The sequence below is a fragment of the Rutilus rutilus genome, assembly GCF_951802725.1.
Source record: "Rutilus rutilus genome assembly, chromosome: 12".
NCBI classification, from domain to species: domain Eukaryota; kingdom Metazoa; phylum Chordata; class Actinopteri; order Cypriniformes; family Leuciscidae; genus Rutilus; species Rutilus rutilus.
The window spans coordinates 13243242-13260129 of NC_140217.1; the positions used below are offsets into that span (position 1 = coordinate 13243242).

Genomic DNA, 16888 nt, shown 5'->3' on the forward strand with positions numbered 1-16888 from the left:
TTATTTCAAAAAAAGTTTAATGTGCATGCTGGAGCAACATATGAACACCAATCTTATTATGCATTTTTTTTCTATAATGTCTGAAAGGAATACAAGGCATTTATTTAATACAAAGGGAAATTGGGTGTCACTGCGGTTAGGAGGCTTCACATGGAGTTACAACTATAGTCAGAGTTAAACACAAAACACAATAATATTAAGTGCCGTGTAAAACGAATGACTGAAACTAACGTTGTTCTCTGTCACCTCGTGGTCAATAACAATTTAAACAGAAGCAATGACAGCAAACGTTTATTTAACATTCGTTCAATCAGATGTTCCAAGGTGAAATAAAAAGAAAATGTGTACCAAGGTCTCCCTGACAGCCTCTACTGGAGGTTGTGGATCATCTCTTCTTTGGCAATGAGATGAGTGGTTTTGTTGACCAGAGACATGAGAGAGTTCAGTTTTTGAGACCAGTCATTCAGAAGATCGTTAGGGTCTTTAGGTCTTTGGAAATTAATGATACCAGCGAGGCGGTCCACTTTCGCATAGATGGTCTTATTGACCACCAGGTTTGATAAGAACTCCTCTGATTCCTACAAGAACGACAAACATGCAAGATGAATACTACAACATTCATTGAAATGTTAAAATGCTTTAAATTCTGATGAGTTATTATTAAGAGCGGGGTGGGGGAGGGATATTACAGCATTAAAAACAAATCGATAGCCTCAATTAAATAATGTAATGCACCATTAAATAAATTCTTATCACTGTGACTGAAAAATCCCTCAAACCAAGCAGAAAGCAGCATACATTTTTTTTTTATATATTTTATTTAATGACAGAACTTACATCAATTGAGAGGTCAAGCAGTCCTGCCATTCTCCCCATTGTGATGCTTGTGTAATACTTTGCCATTATTCTGATGTTCTGGTAATGGACAGAAAAACAATATCAATTAGCAATTTTAATGACAAAAAAGCAAATAATAGCTTAAAAAAAAAAAAACTAGATAAGTTCACTCATTTATTCACTATATCATTTAACTGACTCACATGACTACACAGGGCGAACAAACATACAGTTCAATGCATGCAGAAGATACGAGATCATTCCGGTTTCCCTTTTTTCACCATAAATAGATTAAGTCGCCAGGACAAAACCACTTATCAAAACTCCATTCACAACCTATCATTCTTCAATGTCTTGGTATAAGGTTAACCAAATTTGATGACAATGAATTCCCTAGGAGGAGCATTTAGAAGTTCACCACATTCACAAAGTCCAAAATTTCCAACCTGAGTGAAACTAATGAATGTCAGTGAACAAGTTGTTCAGCCGAATGAGAACACTGTGTACCAATTTACATATAGTCAAAAAATAAAATACACTGTAGGAAGGCCAATCAGTAGCAGTGGAAAAAGGAAATGACGTGCTGTACAAAAAGTTGATGAATAATCCAAAAATTCTGTTTTATTGGAAGGTGCAAAAATATTTAAAAACAGTACAAAAACAAAACAGGAAAAATTTGCTACGTTTGGCTAAACCAAATGGCCCAAGTTCGCAACACTCCTCAGAATGTAAGTCCACAATCAGAACTGAAATCCTTTCAGCCAGCAAGCCTATTTATAGGCTGAAGCCCCACCTGTAGGGCATACCAAAGCCCCTTTCACACAGAGATTCCGGAAAATACACAGATTTGTCCCGGGATTGTTTGATTTTGGTTCATTCATACTGCCAGTGGTTTTCCGGAATCTTTGAGTGCATTAACACACATTCCGTAAAGATCCTGTAAAGACACGTGACGTCAGTATACGTTGTAGAAAGGCCAGTCTAATTTTCCGCTACCGCTCTTTCCATTGTAGTCGTGCACTTGGTGGATTTTTTTACACAGCGTCTTAAGTTTACTAATGATCTGTGCTTTTGCTCCAGCATTTTTTTCTGGATTCGGTCATACACTAACGCATCGCGTACCATTCCACAAAACTGGCGAACGATGTCAGCTTCAGCGCGGATAGTAAGGAGCTCCCTGGTCTCTGCTTCATTCTAGTTTGCAGACATTTTTTCATTCTTTCTTTGTTGATGATGAACACAAACTTTCTTCTAAGAGCAACAAAATTCCCCTTACGGCATTGGTCCTGGCTTTTGTTCACACAGGGCTCGTTCCGGGACTGATTCCGGCAACAGGGTTCGTACACCTTTTCCAAGGTCAAATTCAAGCACTTTTCAAGCACTTTCAAGGTCCATTTTAAAGCAATTTTTTAAATTGTGTTTCGTAATAGCAGAAGGATCAGATATTTAAGCAAATCACAAGTTCTATTTTTCAAAATATATCACTGTCTAAGTAGATAATGCCTATGAATAATACTTTTCATTATATTAATGTCCAAATATTGCTTCCCAGATAATGTGATTTTCAGGCTGTAAAACTGAAGTAATTTCAAGGGCTGAAAATATGAAGACATAGGATTTGAACAGAAATATTTTACAGGCCTTGGTTTTGGGACACATTCTTGATATCGACAAGGTTTGAACAAAATCTGAGACAGTGCAACAACAACCACCTGTAATTGCATTTTAACCCAGAAGACTCTGACAGTGCACAGGCACCTGCCTGATAAATAGCCTATATTAATTGAAATGTAAAATGATGTAAAATGTATTTCATTGCCAAGACATATACATTTATATATTGGAATTAGTGGTGCACGATATATCGGCCGCCGATATAATATCGGCCGATATGGTCATTTTTTTACACATCGGTATCGTTCCGATGTCAAAATATGGCCGATGTGAACAGGCCGATATTTAACGTGTGAAGCTGAAGAGGTTGATGTGAGAGAAATACACATTTCATACAGATGACATAAGCAGAGAACAGTCTGTTTTCTTTCATTTTGAATTGTTCTGTTTAAAAATAGAAGTTTCAAGCTTTCTATATATGTCTCAGGTCTGTGAGGCAGGTAGGTTTCGGTTCATTTATGAGACGCGCTCCAGGTTCACGCGCCGTCGCCTCTGTCCTGATTAAATATTTTCTAGTATATTTACTTTTTATTTATTAAATCCAATTCAATTCGTTGATGAAACATTGATCAAAATTAAGATACAATTAGGTTTCGGTTCATTTATGAGACGCGCTCCAGGTTCACGCGCCGTCGCCTCTGTCCTGATTAAATATTTTCTAGTATATATACTTTTTATTTATTAAATCCAATGCAATTCGTTGATGAAACATTGATCAAAATTAAGATACAATTAATACAAAACGAAATTAAATTTAAAGACAGGCTTTGTGCTTTCTGCTTGAGGTCTCTGTGAAAGTTTTAAAGCAGTTTTTAAGTGCCGAGAGCGCTCACGTCCGTAACATTGTTAATGCAGTCCAGTGCGACTTATGTTTTTTTCCTCCTCATGACACATTTTTGACTGATCGTTTTTTGACTCGTAGATATTTGAATATATTGCTTGATATATGATACCCATTCGAATTTGATTTTTCTCAAAAGTGACAGCGCGTGTGATTTGTGGATTCTGATAAGCGCGAGTGGAGAAACAGGCGTTTATTTATTCATTCTCAGTGTTGAGAAACGTAGCCTTCATGTGTTATTGTGTTAATAATAACTAAAGTAGCCTACCTAATTATGTTACATATTTAGTTTGTATGAAAACTATCGCGTTCGTTACTTATGGATTAAAAAAGTAGGCAACCGGTGCTGCGCGAGCTCTCTCTCACAAACACGGACGCGCGCACATAGAGAGAGAAGATAATTGTAAAATGAAAACGGGTTAAGTTTAAATTTTGTTCTTGCTTGTTTGTTTTTTTCTGTCAAAATGTCAGAAAGCATTTTGTATTATCCATCCGTGTTTTTAAAATTCGTTAAATGACGGACGTTTTACTGTTAACACAGCCCATATGTCGGATTCGTCTTATAGCCTACTTGTTATTATTTTTAGAATAAGTGATTCGTTATGCTATTATTGGACTCCTGTCTATTCATTGTCAACTGTTTTCTATAAATATGTTTGTATTGGCTAACATTTATTCAGCTGCGTGTCCTGTTTAAAATGTGCAATGTTCAAACGCAAAGACAGTCACAAGAAGCCCTTTTCCCTGTGGTATTTTTTAAAATAATATTTGGATATTGGAATAATAAATGAAGTAGCCTATCTTAATTGTACACATTTTTTTTTTTTTTTTTTTTTTACTGTTTTCTAAGGGTTTCTTAATTTTATACAAGTTAACCAGCACACATTATATGCAATGCAATGTGTGTATGTGTGACATATTTTGCACACAGGTAAAGGTGCCCAATATCAGTCATTTCTAAAGTAAAAAAAATGTGTTTTGGAAAATAGCTCTTTATTTGATAATCATTAAAATTTGTTTTCTATACAGAGATATCGACATCGGTAAATATCGGTATCGGCCATAACAGCAATATTAATATCGGTTATCGGTATCGGCCACAATTTTCACATCGGTGCATCCCTAATTGGAATAGAGCAGTGTAAATATTGCATAAGGCCATCCTCAACCTTACAGTAGGCTACTTGTATGACAATCCATCTGACACGATTTCTGTTCAGCAATCAACGATTTTTGTAATGCACTGGGCTAACGTTTGCAGGTTTTAATTTGCGGGTAGTTAACGTTAGTTACTGTGCTGTAGTCTAACTTTGGCTATGTTCACATATTCCACAAATTAACGTGCCATAACGGACATGCAATACTAACATTACATTATCACCACTGTGCTATGACACTCATTTATTTCAATGGCTTGCGCACTTCGCGAAGACGTTTTGTTGCTGCATCGACCAAAGCAGAGCGCAGCATTGGCGAGCTTGCGTGCACGCCACGGTCAAAGTTAAAATACTTTCAACTTTTGCCGCTGCGCTCTGTGAGGATAACCCGTGCGGCCAATAAAAACTGGCCGTCCAAAAAAGTGCGGATATCAAAATGAAAACTCCGCCTACTTTTGCTCTGGCCAGCGTAGCGCAAATCGCTCTGTATCTGAAGGGCTACATTTTATTTCTCCATTTAAAGGGACTATGTGTAGCTTTTTAGGTATTTTATTATCTAAAATCAATATTTTTATTAATAAATATGCCCTCAATGGTGTACAAATACCTATGCCAATGATCAGACTAATCCTCGTAAACGAAGAATTTATTATCTTTATATACATGGGATGGGTAGGTCCACGGAGGCTTCCATGTAGTTCCGCCATCTTAAAAACTATAATAGCAGAGACGGACAAAAAGTACTAGGCCAACGCGTTTCCACAACGCGTTTTCGTTCAGAGCCAGCGTCACGTGACTGAAGCCAGCAGAAGTGGAGGAGCAGAGCAGTGAGAGGCGCTTGTCACTGCCCCGGCAAGTTTAAAAGGATGCACTGCACGGTTATTTATACACCGTTCATTCATACATATGCTGAGTCACAGGATGAGTCCTCGACGTCGAAAAAGTCCAAAATAGACCGTAAAAGGAAACGTGACCGGAGATTACAAAAACAAGGGTTAATGTCGGGATAGCTAATGCAGGAGAAAGCTTTCAAAAGAGACGCTGAAGTTGCCTGCTTTCTTCTCGACAGGTAAGTCAATGTTACGGTCTTAATTACAAGCTTTTTTTCATTGCTTGGTTGTGTACTTTATTATATAGACAGTAGAACATTTATAGTTAAAAGTTAAACAGGCTCTTTGATGAATAGCAGCTATTGAGTAAAGTAGAGAAGGCTCTGATGATGATATCTAACAATGCACGTACTTCAAAAAAATATAACGAGTAAAGAAGGCATTACTACTAATTACAATAGTTAATGTTTTCACAGTCAGTAATTCATACTGTAGGCTAACATTCTTTTTTAGGGGGGGGAGACGCAGCTGGCAATACAAGTTTGAGAGGTGGCGCCCCGCCAAATCTCGCGAGAATTACGACTTGCTTTACGGCACGACGTCACATACATCAACATATGAAGCAGCCTCTATGGAAGACACTAGCATGCATTTCAGACGTGAATCATGGCATAGTCGATGAAGAAAACGAAGAAAGCACGGTCGGAAGAGTGCAGAGACGGCTCTGCGCGAGTGGCATTTGCGACAGTAACGTTAAATACAAGTACTCCACAGCGACTCTAGGGGTCACTGTTTGAGAAAAACGGAAACTGCATAGTGTGCCTTTAATTTGCCAGCAACAGCACAGTACAAGTGATATGGTTGTATGTTTGTAAGTCCAAGTTACAGGGAACAGGTTAACCTGTGACATACAACCTCTTTGAATTTTTGGTTTTACGCATACAAAAAAAAAAAAATCATCTGGTCATTAGCAGGTCATAAAATTAGGTAAATACAACCTAAGACGAACAACAACACGACATATTACACTGTCTCATTTATTTAACAAAAATAAAGACAAAATTTAGACACTGCTTTAAAGGCTCCTGGCGGTTTACTGTCAAAATATATAATAATGTAACAAAACTTAAACAAGATCTTCCCCGACATCCTAGTCTTTGAAAACCTGTATACTGATTTGTATAAAGAACTCAGACGTTTTTGCCAGAAAAATCAAAAGAATATGACAACGTGTGCTTATGAGAGTCTCTCTTCCATTCTATAACACATGAAACAAATGCTTTTACAATATTCAGATCCATTCTGTTCTGTAACGTCAAAGTGTCATGCAAAGCCAAGGGATTAAATCAAACTATAGTTTCACATAGCCAGATCTACATAGTCTATAGTCTCAAATATACTTTCATAACCAGGGCTTTGACATTAACTTTTTGCTCACCAGCCACTGTTGCTAGTGGTTTTCCAAAGTTAATGGAAACAATTGTGGCCATCGATACCTTGGGGAAAAACTGCCATAGGGCCTATATAGTTTTATCTCATAAATTGGCAGTATATTAGGCTGCTGTCACTTTAAGACCTGACACATGGGCCCATTATACTGTTTCACATGCGTTGAAACATAACTGACATGAACACTCGTCAAGACTGGCCTTTTGACATTATTTTGTGTGTATTTGACTGTTTAAGCACAATAAGCAGCGAAAAAGAACTCAATTTAGTACTGAGAGGCGGCTTTATGTGCGCACAATTTGGGTGTGAGCACAAAATCTGCGGGAATGAGTAAAATTCTGCACAATATGCCTAATCACGCGCCGAAATTCAATATTCATCCGGAGCAAATTAAATGAGTGAGCGAGGGGATGCGTGTGTGTGAAAAAAAATTACTTCACCGTGAGTACATTGAATCACATTCAGTCTTTTGTGTGTTGCGTGTGCACGGGTAAAAAGTTGTAATAAAGCGGTACTTTTTTCTTTTCTTTTTTTTTTGCAAACAAACGCTTGTGTCGCTTCATAAAATTTAAGTTAAACCACTGCAGTCACATGGATTACTTTATGTCTTTCCTACTACAGTTCTGGACCTTGAATGTAGTAGTTGCGTAGCTCCCAATGGAGGGACAGAATGCTAATTTGTGTTCTGAAGATGAATAAATGTCTTGCGGGTGTGGAATGACATGAGGATAAGTAATTAATGACAGAATTAATTTTTGGGTGAACTAACCCTTTATAAACCTCAGTGACATTTCTTTGTAATGGCATGGAAGAGAGCAACCAGTACAACACATTATAACCCTCCTTTTGTGAAAGAAAGTCATGGGTTTTGACCAACAACAACTAATGAAAAATTTCCTTTGGAGTGAATTCTTCTTTTAAGAGAGTCACATGAACAGATGTAAACAGTTTTTAATAAAGGAAAGCTTGGCTTCACATATCAGCAAAAATAAGCCTTACTCACATGTTCTACCACTCTATTTTTCAGGTCCTTCCATCTCTTTTCTCCCTCTTCCGAGTAGGTGAAGACATCAGTGTCAGGAGTTTCCATGGAACCCTCCCTCAGTTCCTTCCCATAATCCTCCACTACAGATGACCAGCGCATCAGCTCCATGGTGGTGAATTGTTTCAGGAGATCCCTGCCAGGGAAGAATGAAAAAAGATAAACATCTCCACCTGAATTTACTATTATGCTTGTGGCTGGCTGACTGCTGAAACATATCTCTGAACTCTTGCAGAAAACTCAGTTTATTTTGGCTCATTTACCTGTATTTGGGTATTTCCTCCAGTTTCTTGTCAAGGCTGATTCTATGAACTAAATCAGACTGTTCGTTGTCATAAGGAGCCAAAATCACGTAGAGCACCACACTCTTGAGAGCCTAAAAGATACAAAGACCTTTTCAGTTTTCAAAAACCACTAGATTGCAAAAGAAAAGACTGTAGCTATGTTTTCATCCAAGTTGTGAATTTATCTTGTGGGAAAATTGAATATCGCATAAAACTTTTGCGAATAAAGCAGCGTATTGTATGTATTCAAGTGAACAAAATCGTCCCTTCCTGGTAAATTGGTGCAAAATGGAAGTTGCTGCAATCGGGGAAGCCACTGTGGCTCCTTTTTCCTACATCATACTTGCGTCTCAGAGAGTGCAGATGAAACGCAATAAAAAAAGGTGTCATGCTATCTTGCATTCGGATGCCTGGTGTTTAGGAATGCAATCGTGTGAGAGAATTTCCCAAAATGCAGATAAAAATATGTGGAATGAAACATAGCTAGCGTTTCTTTGCATTACTAAGCTGAACAGCAAAGTTAAAAAGAAAAGGCAAGGTACCTGCTGCCATTTGGATGTGTCTTCTAGTATACAAGGAGTGTCATATATGGCTCGGTAATGTTTGCATATGGACAGGTAGGAGCCCTCGTGCAGATCAACTTGAATCATCAGATTATAATATTTCAGTTTCAAATCCTAGACAAGCAAGAAAAGCAGGCGTTTATGTAAATGGTAAAACTGAACGGACCTCCCAGCAATATTATAAACTGAAAATGAATCAGAGAAATACAAGAGCAGAATCAAAGTTTCCTCAAAAAGAGGATGAAAACCTCAGTGCCCTCATCCTGGAAGAACTTAGTGTTGATCTTTTTGCTAATGATCTGTGTGCGAATGTAGTCCTTCACAGCAATGCACAGCCTCATCTGCTCCAGAATGAACTCCGCCTTCTCCTTCTTCTCCATTGAGCCATATGTCTCCACCTGCAGAGAGTAAGAGCATGAGAAATTTCTGTTCAAATCGAGTGCGAAGTGTGAATGCTTCAGGTTAAGGCGAGACACGGCAGGCAAAAACGTCGGGGGGTTTTTTACTGGTCAATTTTGAGATTTTTGGATATTTGTCTTCAATAACATGTCTTCTTTCAGACTTGTGGTGAAAAAAAGTCTGAAATACACATTTAGGTCTTTATTTTACTACACTTTGTCTGTTTGTGTCTGTAGATTTCTCATAAATTCAACAAAAGTTGCCGTTCTTAATCAACATGCTGCTCCGCGATCTCTGCCGTCAGCCTGTCATCACATGCACCGCTGGAAAGCTCTCTCTCTCCTATACAATGCTGTCGGATCCAAATATGGTCATTTCCTTTTTATCAGCAACCAATCGTGAAAGTAAAAGGGCTGAATGCGCAATCTCATTGGCTGATGAAAAATCTTTAAAGCCTGTTTTCTCAAAATGACTTTTCTCTCATATTCCAAGCCCGAAATCTCCACTTCAGTAGCACCTATATACACCAAACTTTCCAGTCTTGTACCTAGTTATATTATGAAGACATTTACAGAGGGGATTGTAAATATATTATTCCTAGCTTGATTTATATAAAATTTTATTCCAAAAAACATGGTGAAAATATTTTTTTTTACGGCTATTGACAGTATATTCTGATTTTCAGGATAACAAAAGTAGATATCCATAAATCCCTCTGTAATTTTTTTTAAAATAAAAATATATGCAAATGAGCACATATTTAATTAGATATTGCCTAATTTGCATATTTAAACATTAAATTACAGACAACTTGTAATACATTTTTTTCTCATCTTAATGTAGGTAATCAACTGGGAAAGTTTCATGGTGATATCTGCTAGTTAAAAAAAATTAACCTATTCACCTGTAGTGTCTCGCCTTAAACAACAAATTAAAGTAACTGCTCTTTCTAGTTTGTAACGCCAAGATTATAACAGTATATATATATATATATATTTTTTTTTTTTACCAATGTTGGCTTAAATTAATATATTACCTCACATTTAACTCACATAAACTCACATTTAAACACTTTGGAATTAAAGATAAGTTCATCAATTATTAGGGAAAATTGTTATATTTATATATTATCGGCTTTTGGGGGGGGGGGGGGCGGGGGGTGATCTGTGAGAGTTGTTATTGTTAGCTAAAACTAAAATTATTACATGTTTGAGGTAAAGCTGAAATAAAGAAAATATATAGAAATGATAACTTTAATAAATTGATGTACTAAAATGACTGAAACTAAAACAGAAATAAATATAAAGATAAACAATCTAAAAAAAAAAAATATATATATATATATATATATATATATAAACATATTGTTATGAGCCAATTCAATCCAATAAAATAGCCAATTCAAAATATTATTAAATACAAAAAACAAAACAAAAGATCACGCTTACAGAAATACACTTCTGTCCAGAGTGGCTATCTATATGCACATGTAACCCCTCTGGCTCTTACTCGCCCCGCTCCAAGTGGGACTCGAACCGGTGTGTCCAGCATGGGAGGCGGGCGACACTTGCACCTCTCGAGTGAGGTTTACTCACACCACTTTCACTAGCAGGCCTCCGTTACGCACATACGCGCACAATATATGCACACATTATTAGCAGAAGAGAATGTTTATTTTGCCTGGGTTTGGGGGGCAAATACAAGCAGGTCCAATGGCACTATTCTCTAGTACTGTTTCTGGTGTCAGTAAGACCCCTTCTTTGCTATGTGCTGAATTGTACAGCAGCAGGTATACATCCTAACACTGAATATTCCAGTTAGTTTGAGGCCTTACGAGTATGATGATGACTCACCTGCAGTTCCTGGAGAATGGATGCAGCCTCTTTCACCTCTCCATTTTTTTCTTTGATACAGGCCAATGTTTTAGTCAGCCTGGCACGCTCAATCTCCACATATATCTGCAAAAACATTAATATTCACTAAAGCTGGGCATTACAATGGAGTAGAGTGATCCAGCTTATAAGAAATAGATCTGGTACAATAATCTAAAAACAGAAGGAACCGAGACCTTTCCAGCAGTGACCGTGCGTAGCGTGTCGATGAGTCGGAGTTTGATTGACAGGTCACTCTCAGCATCGACATATGTATAACATTCCTGTACCATCTTTGCAACAGCCTGTAAAGGAAAATTATGAGAATGTTAACTATATATTTAATTCTGGGAAATCAATGGTAAAACATCTTCTAACAAGTTATTTAAATCAATAATATAATAATAATCAATAATACAATAAAAATAATATATATGAAGATATTTATATAGTGCCATCTGAAATTTTCTTCTAGAATGATCATTTTTATCAAGCTCGTATATATTTAAGTTAAATTATATATATATATATATAGCCTATATAAGTTGAGTAATTTCACTTAAATGACAATAGGTAATTTGCATTGGCATTTAAGTGAAATTACTCATATATATATATATATATATATATATATATATATATATTTGTTTATTTATTTATTTATGGTACAGGTTGTTGAAAAAACATTTTTATTTGGCATCTTGACCTCAATCACTGGCTCCATGATGTTTATAGAAGTGTTCCTACCTGCTTCAACTGGCTTCTTCTCTTAGACAGTAGCATGATGTTTTCATTCAAGGCATCCCAGTCTTTGGCTTCATAGCATATCTGAACTATAGCCACCAAGATCCTGGAGGTGGACACCATATCTGAAGCCTGGACAGAAGTGGCACAAATGCAAACAAAAAGCAGGGCATTTTTGAGTTAAGAATATTGAAGCTACAATTAAACAGAGCACAGTAAAACACTTACAGTTCTTGTTTGCTTCTCTAGTGACAGCAGACTCTCGACGGCCTCTTGTAGTCTGCCATCCTTAATAACAAAAACAGATTATGTTAGGGTTTCTTTATGGCATGTTGTTTTGCTAAAGCTCATATCATTGTGCATCCAGCAGTAATTGTTTATGAAAGGTGAAATATGAGGCATGATCAGTGATCAAGTATCTATGGCTAAAAACCTAATCAGATGCCTATTTTGACAGCAATTTCCTGGAAGGTCTATGTCTGCATATGAAAACATTCGTTTTTAATTAAACGCGATACAGTGGTTTATATTAAATAAACCAATCATATAGTTTAACGCTGAAATTATTTGATGAACGTTAGCTTTAGCAAGCAGCATGACTCAGCCGCTCATTCACACTTACTCTGGCCATTTTCTCACACTCAGGCAGACGCTGATCTACAGTGACACTGTAGTCAACCTCCATCTTTACTATCCGTCCATCTGATCGTTCAACTCTGTCCTCAGCCATTATTGCTGCTTATAAAATGAAGAATTCGCAGTGAATCTGATAACTTCAACCCGAACAGCTCGCTGTAAATCTTCTTCTGTTTCTTCGTATGGCGCTTCTGGTTTGACGGTGGGCAAACCAGATATTCGTGCATTACCGCCTCCAACTGGACAGGAGTGTGAGGCGTCGAAACGAGAGGGAAATTATCTTTATCACGTAGGGTAGGCTATATATGTGTTGTATTAAAATGTAGGTTATGCAATGTTTTTCATAAACACTTTTTGTTATACTGTTTGAAACTCTCATACCCTGATAGCAATCAATAATATGGTCTAAATATAAAAAATGTGGAAGTACACATACTGGTACTGGTTGGTCTGGGAACGCCCCCGGGAACGCCCCGTCACGTGATGTGAATTTAGCCCGTGGGGGAAAACATTGCCTTGACGCTCATTGAAATACACGGGACAATCATGCCGAAGAGTTGCTGTGTCGTTTTCTGTACCGCCAATAAACAAACAAATTATGAATTGAAGGTCTACATCCTTCCTAATAAACACACAGAACTTTTTTGAGATTACTGTGTGAGTAGATCACTGTGTGATATAGTAGTGGGTGTTAAACTCGTATCTGGCAGTGGGCCAGATTTGTCTACTTCTCTTACGAAAAAGAACTATAGTAATCCTATAAGATTTCTATAGTAGTGTATAATACTTCTGTGATGTTCTGTAATACCTCTAGTACTTCTATATGTCCCAAAATACTATAGTATTCCTATAGTTGTTTTTCATAAGGGATGTCATTCACATTAGCGTTATCAGGGCTGCGTTCAGCCCCGACAAAACGTTGCACAACGTTTTTTAAACAGAAACGGTGATGCGTTGAACACACTGTTCTGATGACGTAAGAGTTGCAACTATGGCAGCTGAGAAGGCCATTCTTTAGCTGTGTCCCAATGTTGAAGGCTGCATCCTTCGAAGGACGCAGACTTCAAGGATGCAGCCTATGCGTCCTCTGAAGGACGCACCATGTAGCCTTCCTAGGATTTCCTAATTGTGCAACCAGGTGTTCCCGATCACCGCTCCTGGCGCCAAGCAACGGTGCGAGAGGACAGCTGCTATCCTGATCATTCATTTTGATAACTGAGTAAACAGCTATGGAGCCAGAATTGGCTATTGTCATTTTTATGTTTTATATTTTACTGGAGGTCATGGTGTGCCCCGGCGCTGCCAGATCATGTATTTTCGGTTTAGCCCTGTTTGAATACAAAACCCAATTTAATATAAAAAGTCCAGTATTTCTCGCGCTCGTCATCTGCAGCTGTCACGGTTGCCAGGCGACAAGAACAATCCTTCGTAGGCTAGACCGGTCCGAACGCTTCAGATGCGCCCTTTGATATGGGACGCTGCTGTAGTTAGCAACAATTAATTTGTTAATATTGTGACAATAAGCCTACATTTTGTTACTTTAATTTTCGGAACTGCATATTTCGTTAAGTATTCACTTACAAATCTGTGAAGTAACCTGAAGTACTTTTTTCCCTCACATCACAATGTGATTACATTACACTACACAAAAGTATATAATCATGTAACAACCAGATATTACTGTACATTGAAAATATACAGAAGTAAAATGCAACATAGCCTACGCAGTAATGCAGTAGTAGCCTAATATAAATGCAGTAGTTATTAAAAGTACTTTTTTCAGAAAGCAGTCGATTGAATCAGCCCTGCAAACCTGTTGGTAGACAACTTAGTGGATAGTGGAAATATGCACTTTAACACTCTGGAGACCATCCCAGATGATGTCCCACCAGCAGGAGGCCTTACCAGGGGCAGCCCATCCCGGTCCAGCAGCTCAGCTCAACAGAGTCTACATCAATTTTTTCTTATTTTATGTATTGTAAAATTAAATGTTTATGTTGATTTTGATATGTTTAACGGTTTTTGTAAATAGTTGGAAAAAGTACTTTAATGTAGCCTAAAGAACAAATGATTTTCATTTACCAATTTTATTTGAAAAAATAAAAAGGTATAGAATTTGTTTCATGCAGAAAGTATTACTGTCATTACAAAAATAAACAATGTCCAGAACAATTCATTCTCTTTTATTTACACAATTAAAGTTGCATAAAAATAAATGTACATAATTTTTCTTTTAAAAAATAAAAGTGAAAAAAGTTAAACAAGAATATGTAGAAAATATATATATTTTTCAATCATTCTCTCAAGAAGAGAAAACAGCCTGTCCATCCTCTTCCTTCTTTCCTGTGCACTCCTCGCCTCTGCCTGTAGTTGCATTTCTTCTCTGATCAAGTCCAAAAACTCGTCCTGTCTCGCCGCCTTTGTGCTGGTGCTGCTGCCCCTGGCTCCTCCTCACCGTGGGCACCCACTACTGAACTCGGCCCTGGTGTGTCCTCAGGGATTGAGGCGATGAGGACAGGGGGGTTGGTGCAATGCATCTGTCCCAACACCTCATCCATGAGGACAAACCAGGGCCAAGCTTCAGCAGTGGGTTTCCCACTCACACCCTCACCTGTCCCAGGACACTTGCAATCCTAAAGGCAGAGCAAATGAACCATGGCTTGTTAACAACAACAGGACAATACATTTCAGCAAAGATGTGTGTATTACTGTTCTTTATATATATATATATATATATATATATATATAGACCCATTTTTTCCTGAATTGTTCTAAAAAAGCAGAAAAGGGTACTTAACACAGAGGGGCAATCTTAAGTGCATTGTTAACACTGCAAAATATGACACATCAAGACATGCATACAAAATACTTAAGAAATCATATTTCTGTATACTAAAATTTGGTTAAAACCACATAGGCTACCTTGCATGACAGCAATACAAAAACACATAAAAGTGAAACCCCATTGCCTTATCTACTGCTTTTCTTATTGTTTTGGGCTTTATTGGGTGAGTGATATTTCTTATAATACACAAGTGCAAATATTACAAATAGGTCGTTAAACTAATAACGTTATTACCACAAGTTTTGCCTAAAACTACCTGATAAATGAAGCCACGCAATGGTGACGAAGGAGTTAAGAACAAGTTTATAAGAAAATTTAACTCTGGTTTCGCTAGCTATTTGAGTAAATGAAAACATAATACTTACATTTAAATGTGAATTTGCTGTCCACCACCGATCTCTAGTCTCGGCCGCCTTTAAAAATAAATAAATAAATGCTGTCTTCAACGGCGCGCAATGACTTATGGGGTAGAATAGGCCGCTAAGTGTCCATTTATGTATCCTTCTTTTCACGGGGAAACGAAGGGTGCATTTGGCGTCGCTTTTGAATCAGGGAAGCCTTCGTCGCGGCGCGATGACGCAACCGGCCTTCGAATACGGCCTTCGAAGGATGGAGAATTGAATTGGGACAGCCTTCATCGAGCCGCGGTGACGCAATCGGCCTTCAAATGCGACCTTCCAAGGATGCAGCCTTTGAATTGGGACGTCCTTCGTTGCGCCGCGGTGACGCAATCGGCCTTCAAATGCGGCCATCCGGCCTTCAAATCCGGCCTTCGAAGGACGCAGCCTTCACTTTGGGACACAGCTATAGTCTAATAGGAAGAGAATTGGCACTCTCTGCTTACTTCCGGTTTGTGGACTGGCTGCAGTAACACGTCTCTGTCCATGCGGGGGCACTCGCAGGCGAGTGCAGAATGAATGGAGGTCTATGGCGAAAAACCCTCAAAATCCACTTTTCTCAGGATATAATTTTTTGTCTAGTAATTTGAATGTTGTATTCGAAAGGAGATGCAAAGAAATTACACATTGCTGGGTGTTAGATTTTTTAGAGCCACTTATTTGGTTTAAAAAGTCTTTTAAAATGTCAATGACGTCAGAATGCTGATGTCATTAGCAGAATGCTAGCGTGTTATGGGCAACAACAACTCAACCTGTAAGAAATCGAAAAGAAATAAGTACATTCGTTCAACTTTCGACCTATAACCCATGTTGAACTTGCAAAACCTACAATAAAATCTGAGATTTCTCAACGGCAATCGGGTGAAAGAGACACATTTAGCCGTCTAGCCCCATAGACTCCCATTCAGTCTGCACTCGCCCACGATCACCTCCAGTGGAATTCTAATGGAACTGCAACCAAGATCGATACAATGGGGCTAATAGGAAGTGCCAAGGCTCTCCATAGACGGGCTCTGGCGGTATTAAAGTGAACTCGCACAATGGGTTCAAGGAAAGTAATTTACAAATGTGTTCGATGCAGCTCGGTATACGCAACAACTAAGGATATTAGAAGACATGTTTGTCGTAAGTTTTATTGTAAAAATAGGATATCAACATAATGATGTAGTTGTTTATATTTTTAGCTTCATTGCAAGTGTGACATTTGGTATAGAAATAAACAATGGTAATTATAAGTGCTTTTCCTAAAAATGAGAAAGAAAATACAGGGTATTAAAACAGTATGAACTACAAATAAAGTCAGTATGCGAGGCTAAAT

General features: G+C 37.8%; 1 protein-coding gene and 1 long non-coding RNA gene across 2 annotated transcripts; both read right to left on the reverse strand.

The window, feature by feature from the left end:
* psmd12 (proteasome 26S subunit, non-ATPase 12) lies at positions 1-12529 on the reverse strand. The gene is made up of 11 exons (XM_084426878.1): positions 12314-12529; positions 11920-11979; positions 11695-11823; positions 11145-11252; positions 10930-11034; positions 8926-9075; positions 8657-8791; positions 8094-8206; positions 7792-7966; positions 838-915; positions 1-578 (listed from the first exon to the last, which is right to left on the reverse strand). Exons 1-11 carry the CDS (start codon positions 12419-12421, stop codon positions 369-371), a joined length of 1371 nt encoding a protein of 456 aa, XP_084283004.1. The 5' UTR covers positions 12422-12529; the 3' UTR covers positions 1-368.
* A 1960-nt stretch (positions 12530-14489) lies between these two features.
* On the reverse strand, positions 14490-15964 carry LOC311301515. The gene is made up of 2 exons (XR_014629470.1): positions 15538-15964; positions 14490-14960 (listed from the first exon to the last, which is right to left on the reverse strand). It is a non-coding gene; the product is annotated as an uncharacterized lncRNA (long non-coding RNA).
* Positions 15965-16888: the final 924 nt, after the last annotated feature.

Excerpts from the sequence above, each read along its gene's own strand:
- psmd12 (XM_084426878.1), bottom strand. The coding sequence starts at position 12,421 with ATGGCTGAGGACAGAGTTGAACGATCAGATGGACGGATAGTAAAGATG. Across the intron at positions 11,035-11,144 it reads GCACGGTCACTGCTGGAAAG|ATATATGTGGAGATTGAGCG; the intron begins GTCTCGGTTCCT and ends ATGTTTTTGCAG. Across the intron at positions 7,967-8,093 it reads GAGGAAATACCCAAATACAG|GGATCTCCTGAAACAATTCA; the intron begins GTAAATGAGCCA and ends CTTCCCTGGCAG.